An 8,404-nucleotide genomic window follows, 5' to 3' on the forward strand; every position below is an offset into this window, starting at 1 on the left:
CACATGTAAACGATATTCTTTGTTGTATTTTCCTGTCCAAATAACGGAGTTCCTTTGGAATTCTTCCGCTTTCAAGAACTACCGCTTTCTCCGATAGTGGGTGGAACTAATGCGCACACGGCAATCTCATTGGCTGGCGCTCACTTATTATCGTCCCTGTTTTGATTTCAGCAAATCAGTTCGAGCGAACGCACACAACCTGATTAATATTCATGAATCCATTAATCCTAGCTCATTAATCCTTAGTGCGTTTTCTATTGTTCTTATTAGTAGAATTCGTATCATTATTATCTTATCAGTATTTTTGTTAGTTTTTAAATAATATTGATTATCATATTACAATGCTTGACTGACTGATGGTTAAGAGTGTACTTTCAGATATTTATAAAACTGTGCCATTTTACATATATACATATACATATATATTTTATCATTCTGGCGAGTAAACAAAAAAATTTACTAGCCAATGGCGATTCAATTGCCAAGGTGTCCGTAGAGGGCTGTTGTGTGTACATCCGTCTCTGTGCGCTCCGACTCCCTTTCATAAATGATTCACTTTTAATGGCTCTCAGATTCAGAGTGTTTGCTCTCAGTAACGTCATCGGGCATGATTGTGTGTGTACAGTAGGGCTAGTGTTGACTGGGATAAGTTTTATGGGTTTGCTTTTCACTGAAGTACAGCTCTGAATATTTTGATCAGCCACCAGTATATTGGATGTGTGATTTATAAACTGATTTATTTCTGTTCTTGTTGGATCTGAATGAACCGGAGATATCTATCTTACCTTTAACACTTGCTGTAAATAGGCAGCCTTTTAAGTGTCATAATTGTGTGCTTTAACTTGAGGTGATGGTGCAAGTGAAATTGTAGATGCTGAAGTGAGTGGGTGTGATGGTAAGATGAGCTTGTCTGTGTCTGTTGTGTTGTGTGTTTAATAAGAGTCTTTTCTCTCTGCAGCCTGGCCTTCGGGACCCTCTACCCAGCCTATTCCTCTTATAAGGCTGTGAAGACGAAAAACGTCAAGGAGTATGTGAGTATTTCAGGATGACTTCAATTAGCCTGAAAGTTGACTCTATTGTAATGTTATAGTCAGCAGGATTGAATATACTCCTCTTAATGTCCAGTTAATGGCAATTAATAAACAAAATCTTATTCTAGGTTGTATATATATGTGTATGTATGTATATATTATACATTATATACTATTATAATAAATATTAATTCTTTCATCAAATTTTGATTTGACATTTTTTTTAACCCTTTTAGTAAAATTGATTTGCCCTTAAAAAAACAAAAACAAAGAACAACAGCAAAAAAAAAAAAAAAAAAAAACCAGAGGATCCCCAAATCCATGTGTGAAAAACTTGTTGCATCTTTCCCAAAAAGACTCATGGCTGTATTAGATCAAATGGGTGCTTCTACTAAATACTGAGCATTTTTCAGTTTTTCTTTTTTAATAAATCTGCAAAGATGTCAACAATTCTGTGTTTTTCTGTCAATATGGGGTGCTGTGTGTACATTAATGAGGAAAAAAAATTAACTTAAATGATTTTAGCAAATGGCTGCAATATAACAAAGAGTGAAAAATTTAAGGGGGTCTGAATACTTTCCGTACCCACTGTATATATATATATCAATCATCTTGGAGTCTCAGGTTACTGGTTGCTATGGAAACCACTAGGGCAGCAGTTTGCTCCCTCAGACACCATTTTTAGCATCTCTCTCATCTGTATTACAAAAAGCACCGCCTTCCATTCATTTAGAGATGTTTAGTAAAGACAGTTTGGCCATTGTATAACCTCTTCTATTGTCTTATGGAGATGAATTTATAAATGCAAAAGGAGTTTTAGATGACCATAGTGATGTGTCCTATCATAATTACCCAAATGGGTATTAATCTAATTGGCAGTACAGATGGAGACATAACTGGCAGTGTAGTGTTTTTCATAAGGCAGTCATGGATAACACACGAGGCTATATTCAGCAAGAACATGTGACCTGATACATGCTAATGTCATGCACACACATGCTTGATTATAACATCTGTGTGTGTTTCCATCCTCAGGTGAAATGGATGATGTACTGGATAGTGTTTGCGTTATTTACAACAGCAGAGACCATCACAGATATGCTTCTCTCTTGGTCAGTCAGTTGTTAATAATGTTTTTAGACTATTTCAGATATATTTGTTATCATGCTATATACATTTGATTTTTCAAATTTTTTATGTGTAGTGGTGTATTTATCATCATTTATCACCCTATTATTAATGATCATTAATTTAATGTAACTTTTATTGCATTAATTGTTAAATGTTGACCTCCCATTTTCCAGGTTTCCATTTTATTTTGAGCTGAAGATTGCCTTTGTTATCTGGCTTTTGTCACCGTACACCAAGGGCTCCAGTGTGCTGTACCGCAAGTTTGTGCACCCCACGCTCTCCAATAAAGAAACGGTACTGATACAACTTGCCCCCTTGAATGTAATCAAAATATTGTTAAAGATGACTCATTTTTCTTTTTTTCCCATAAATTGAAATGACATTTTTGGCATCTTCAAACTGGTTTGCAAAGATTGTTTTCAAACAGGTTTCCGGAACACTCCACCAATCAGAGAGTTGAGGCAGAGTAATGGATTTGTCATCCGTGATTTATATGTGTGTTACAGGAAATTGATGAGTACATAACCCAGGCTAAAGACCGCAGTTATGAGACCATGATGCGGTTCGGGAAGAGAGGACTCAATATTGCTGCCACTGCAGCAGTCACAGCAGCCACAAAGGTGAAATCACTGTGTTAGATGAAGTATGTATTTGTGGGTCAGGGCTCGAAATTAATTTACCTAAAATAATAATAATTAATTAACTGTAAAAACAGTAAGATTGTGAAATATTACTACAATAAAAAAAAAAAAAACTATTTTCTGTTTGAATGCATTTCAAAATTTAATTTATTCCTGTGATAGAAAGCTAAAGCTCACCTGCATTTATTTGATCCAAAATACAGCAAAAGCAGTAATATTGTGAAATATTTGTACTTTTTAAAATAACTGCTTTATCTTTAATTTGAATATATTTTATAATGTAATTTCTTCCTGTGATGCAAAGCTGAATTTTCAGCATCATTACTCCAGTCTTCAGAGTCCACATGATCCTTCAGAAATCATTCTAATATGCTGATATATATTCACATTTCTTATTTTTATTATCAATGTTAAAAGCAGTTGTGCTGCTTAATATTTTTGTATTTTTTTTTCGACAAATAGAAAGTTCAAAAGCATTATATGTAGCATTATAAATGTCTTTACTGACACCTTTGAACAATTTAATGTGTCCTTAATTAATAAAAGTATTAATTTTTAACATTAGTGAATATAATTATATAATTATAATTTTATATAATTATATTTAAAAAATCCAGGGTAAGTAATTTTCTGACCTACTGGTCCAGCATAAAAAATTATTTATTACTGAGATTGCTAGGTGCTATTGTGAAGAGCAGGTTTATTTATTTTTCTTTTGCATATTGTGTACCGTTGAGAAAGAAACATATCTTTATATATTTTGCAAAGTGTAGGGCAGGGTCACTGTTCAATACATATTTGTCTTTTATTCCAACTGTGCAAAGAACTTTATTGTCATATGTACAAGTGCAGTATAATTGTGATGTGCCTTGAATAAGATTATGCAATTGTAATATTTGAATCTTTTGTGTTATTGAACTGCAGGGTCAGGGTGTGTTATCAGAGAAGCTGCGCAGTTTCAGCATGCAGGATCTGACTCTGATTCAGAACGAAGACGAGCTGCAGCTGGACGGCACAGACGACACACACACTGCCGCCACGCTACCTCGGGCTAAAACAGTCACGCGCACAGGTAACATACACACGGCTACTGTCCTAACAGAATCAAACTTTATGGAATAAAACCTAACAGGCCGCATTCCCACAGTGGTTTCAACAGCCGTATTTACTAACAGGTGTGACTCCCTAAATCTAATCCTCTACATACAGACAAGTGGGGATTGAAAAATAACCAAAGTAAATCAGCTTCTTTAATGCCTGTAACTATAGTGACAGATCACTCTAGTAAATATCACTTTGAATACAGCTCATATTTATAATGGTCTGTCCTGTTCAAACACACACAAATAGGTCAGTGAGGTATGTGTGTTTGCTGACTCATTGAAAGCCGCTCTGCAGGCAGCCGTTGTCTCGGCCTGTTTATAATGCTGATGCTGATGTGACCAGCATGTGATTCAGCTGCCTACTGGCTGAGAGACAGGAGGGGTCGATCTGCTGGGGTTTGTTCATACGCAACTGCACACTGATGAGTTTCAGCGCTCATTTAAGCGGTTCAGGACAAGTGCCGAGTTTGACCTCTTCAAATACCGGGACGTCACGAGACTCGCAAGTCACTGAAGGTCATGACCCTCGTGTGAGGCTTTACAGCAAACAAAAGATAGTCTGTTGTAGAATCACTCCCGAGTTCTACAGAGAGGTGATCATTTCAATAATGAGATGTGTAGTGATTTTATTAGGCCACAGAGCTCCTTCATTGAATTACAGGGCGTCAAAGATACATTGTGAACGGAAAAGCAAATGGCTCTTCTAAAGAAGTCTTTGTGTTTCAGGCTTTGAATGAGGCCTGGCAAGCTTTAAATGCCAGAGAGAGTCTGTTCACACCGCAATGCCAGAGAGCCAGTGATCACACCGCAAGACAAATTTGATGCTTGTATTTGATTTGGTTGATTCATTTGATTTCATTCACATGACCTTAATGTGGCTTGTATTAGATACTGGTCTAAACAGGCCAAGATCTAAACTTTTTATTGTATAGTAACAAAATTTCCTAATATCACTTCATTGATATTTTGTAGTGATGTTAATCGATTAAAAAATTGACTAATAAATCACACATTTTTCTGTAATTATATCAAACCTAACATTCAAATTTGTAATCAAAAATATATTTTCACATTTGAATCTCCAAATGAATGTACAGTAGAAGCAAGCAACAAAAAGACAGTATCTTTTTACGAAGTACTATGAATGCAGGCAAGTATCACCAATACCAATGCTGTTACTAATGCCTCTGGGGTTTCTGGGGATAAAATGAGTAAATATAACCATTCAACATTGCAATAAAATGTGTGCGATCATTTTTAAAATGTAATAGGCCTAAAGTGTTACAGAACACAAAGCATGTTCTCTTAATTTAAGTCCCCTAAAACAATCTTCAAATAAACCCATTATAATACATTTCATATTTAGCTGTGCTTTTAATATATTGTGCAGTATATAGAAATATAATGATGTTTCTGTCTCTGTCAATATCAGCTCTCTATTTGAATTTTTTCCTCCAGGTTTTTTGTGCATTTATTTTGACAATAAATAGGAAAATCAACCGAGATTGTTAGCAGCGCACAGATAGCGTGATCATGTACTGTAACAAAGGATGTAGAGAAAAAGATACTGGCATAGCTATTTAAAGGGTTAGTTCACCCAAAAATGAAAATTAGCCCATAACGTACACGGAAGCAGCTCCGGGCGGATGACGTATGAGGTCGGTTTTGCGCATGCGCCGCTCAGAAGTGACACACGCGGAAGCGCAGGGGAGAGATCAAAACAAAACAACGGTCACTAATTAGAAGTACAAAACGAGGATTTGTAAAGAAGAATGTCGGAGGATTTCGATATAAGCCAAGAGGAGACTGGTTTTCCTTTGCTAAAGTAAGGAAACTTTGCTTCCTTTGCTCCTGTTAACAAACGTTGGTTTTCACGAGACTCACTGGCGCATGCGCAGCGCTGACCTCAACGTCATCCTCTCGGAGCTGCTTCCGTGTAGGACTGTTGGTGCAAGCTACATTAAAGTGATTATTACGTTTTGAATATGGATATTTTTCTTACAAAAACGCATCAATTCGCTACAGAAGGCCTTTGTTCACCCCCCGGAGCCGTGTGAGACACTTTTTTTTTATGGATGGGCGAAAACGCATCGATTCGCTACAGGAGGCTTTTGTTCACCCCCCGGAGGCCGTGTGAGACACTTTTTTTATGGATGGGCGCTTTTTATTTGACTTCTTTTGGACTGATGCATGCAACACCCGCTGAGTGCCATGAAACAGCTTGAAAGATCAAAGACAATTTTTAATATAACTCCGACTGGATTCGTCTGAAAGAAGAAAGTCATGTACACCTAGGATGACTTGAGGGTGAGTAATTTATGGGCTAATTTTCATTTTTGGGTGAACTAACCCTTTAAGGAAGGGGGAAATAAAACAACAGATGCTGCTTTAGTTGTATTAATGAACACATTATTTTTGACAGCCCTAATATTGTGTTGTTTATCTGACAATGTCTTCCAATTTTTTTTTTAAAGCTTTACATTTTAAAATATATATGCAATGTATTTTCACATATTAAAGTTGCCCGATCTAAATTGAAAATGTCAGATTGGGTGAAAAATCTAAAATATGACTCGAGCGACATTCAGCTGTGGTGAAAATGTAGCCTACTCTACCTACTCTAATCTGGCTGTTCGAATAATTTATCTCAAATGAATAAAAAGCAAATAGCAACACGTCACATTCGTGGCAGCTGCACATCTAAAAGGGAAAAAATCCAGTATAGCACATGTTGCGGCGTAGAAAGGAATATGTCTAAACTGTGTCTATTATTATTATTATTTTCTTCAGTTCGTGCCACACCCATACCGGCTGACACTGAATCACAGCACATGTCTCGCTCTGATGAACAGTCAGATAGCAGGACGGAGCATTCAGATGAAGATGCAGCAGATAAGGCCCCAAAACGCACCCCAAGCGTCAGAGCAGCCAAGAAACCAGCCGCTGCCAAGACAGAGGTACACATTTCATTTGCTGTTTCTTCCCCCAACCTTTTTTTTAACTCATCTTTTTAACTCATTTTTAACGTCTTGATAGTGTCTTGATACTGTATTATTTAAAATACTTGATTTTGTTGTGACAGTTGGGGCTGTTTGCAAGCATTTATTGATTGTGGCTGGAAGATTCAGTATTCAGGAAAGCAGAAATGTTTATAACAACTAGAACATCATCCATTATTTGCCTGTACCTTTCCCTAATATATCTTTTTCTTTCCTGAGGGATTTACCTAAAAAAAGACAAGTAAAACAATTGGCATGTTTTTTGTTTTTTCCATTGAACACAAAAGACATGTTTAGCAGAATGTTCATGGTGCTCTTTTTCTACAAAATTCTACAAAAAACAACTTTAAAGCTGCAGTCCGTAAGTTTTGCCTCTTTGTCGCCATCTCTGTTTGAAACCTGCAATTGCAGTTTTTTGCGGAATGATCTTCTTTACGTGGGTTGTGCATCGGCACGGCTTCTCAGTGCAGATGAATCTAATGTTTTGAGGAGTATGTGTGACTGTCAGTCACCGCACCGGTGTGGATATTCACTGTACTTAGGAATCATAGATTCTACGTCTTGAAAGTATGACCCAAATAAGAACTTTCACCGGATATTGTCATCTGAACAAGTAAATAACAAGTCTGCCACTTTTGTTCTGACCAACTGAGGAAATAAGCGTGACAATAAATTGCGTTACCAATGGTGATTAAATCTAACGATCGGTTAGCTCATATCACATCAAACCGTGCAAATTATTATTATTGTTATACTTTGTTCTCAAAATGTTAATGTTAACAACATCAGCATTGCGTGACTATGTGTATGTGGTGTATATTAGCGTTACATGTAGATTTCAATTACCTGTTCTATTCGAATTTCAGTCACATGTGTTTCATAAACGGTGTTGGGCAAGTTACTCTGAAAATGTAATCAAATTACTGATTACTCCTTTTAAAAGTAATCACGTTACTGTTCTGATTACTTTATTTCAAAAGTAATTAGTTACGTTACTTTTTTCTCCATTAAATTTATGATATCCCACCATACACGCTACCGATAAGTATTTGTTATTAAAACATCAACATTCACAGAACACTGTTATTTTTAACGAAAGCAAGCGGCTGCTGCGTGCATGGTTTGGATGGCAGAATGCCAGCAAAGAGCGCTGCATTTATAATCTCTAAAAGACATCTCAGTTCATCGCAATCTCACAAATCTCTGTTATAACACAATAAATATATGCATAATGAATCTTTCATAATGTCTACAATTCGTGTGTTATAATGAGAGGATTCATGAGCATGCAAATTTCAGCACTGCATTGCTCAACGCTGCAAACACGCCTAAATAGAAACTCTGCATACAGGGGCGGTTCTGGGGGGCCAGTGCCCCCCTGCCAACAAACTTGGCCCCCCTTTGGCCCCCCCTAAATTTGGAATCATATCACACCAAACAATTGTGGGTGAAATGCGCAGTTTGTCCTGTAAATTATGCATATAAAAAAGAAAGACATC

The 8,404-nt window shown here is 36.6% G+C and overlaps 1 protein-coding gene across 2 annotated transcripts in view; it reads left to right on the forward strand.

Annotated features, from left to right (window-relative positions):
• Positions 1-8,404, forward strand: part of reep2 (receptor accessory protein 2) — a 16,803-nt gene that overhangs the window by 2,318 nt on the left and 6,081 nt on the right. For both annotated transcript variants that reach the window (XM_016570916.1, XM_016570917.1), the window contains exons 2-7: positions 959-1,031; positions 2,067-2,143; positions 2,336-2,456; positions 2,669-2,782; positions 3,728-3,875; positions 6,697-6,863. In XM_016570916.1, the coding sequence (XP_016426402.1) occupies positions 959-1,031; positions 2,067-2,143; positions 2,336-2,456; positions 2,669-2,782; positions 3,728-3,875; positions 6,697-6,863 (700 nt within the window). The remainder of the gene's footprint in view (positions 1-958; positions 1,032-2,066; positions 2,144-2,335; positions 2,457-2,668; positions 2,783-3,727; positions 3,876-6,696; positions 6,864-8,404) is intronic.

Source organism: Sinocyclocheilus rhinocerous, unplaced genomic scaffold (genome assembly GCF_001515625.1).
Source record: "Sinocyclocheilus rhinocerous isolate Xijiao unplaced genomic scaffold, SAMN03320098_v1.1 scaffold50, whole genome shotgun sequence".
Taxonomy (NCBI): domain Eukaryota; kingdom Metazoa; phylum Chordata; class Actinopteri; order Cypriniformes; family Cyprinidae; genus Sinocyclocheilus; species Sinocyclocheilus rhinocerous.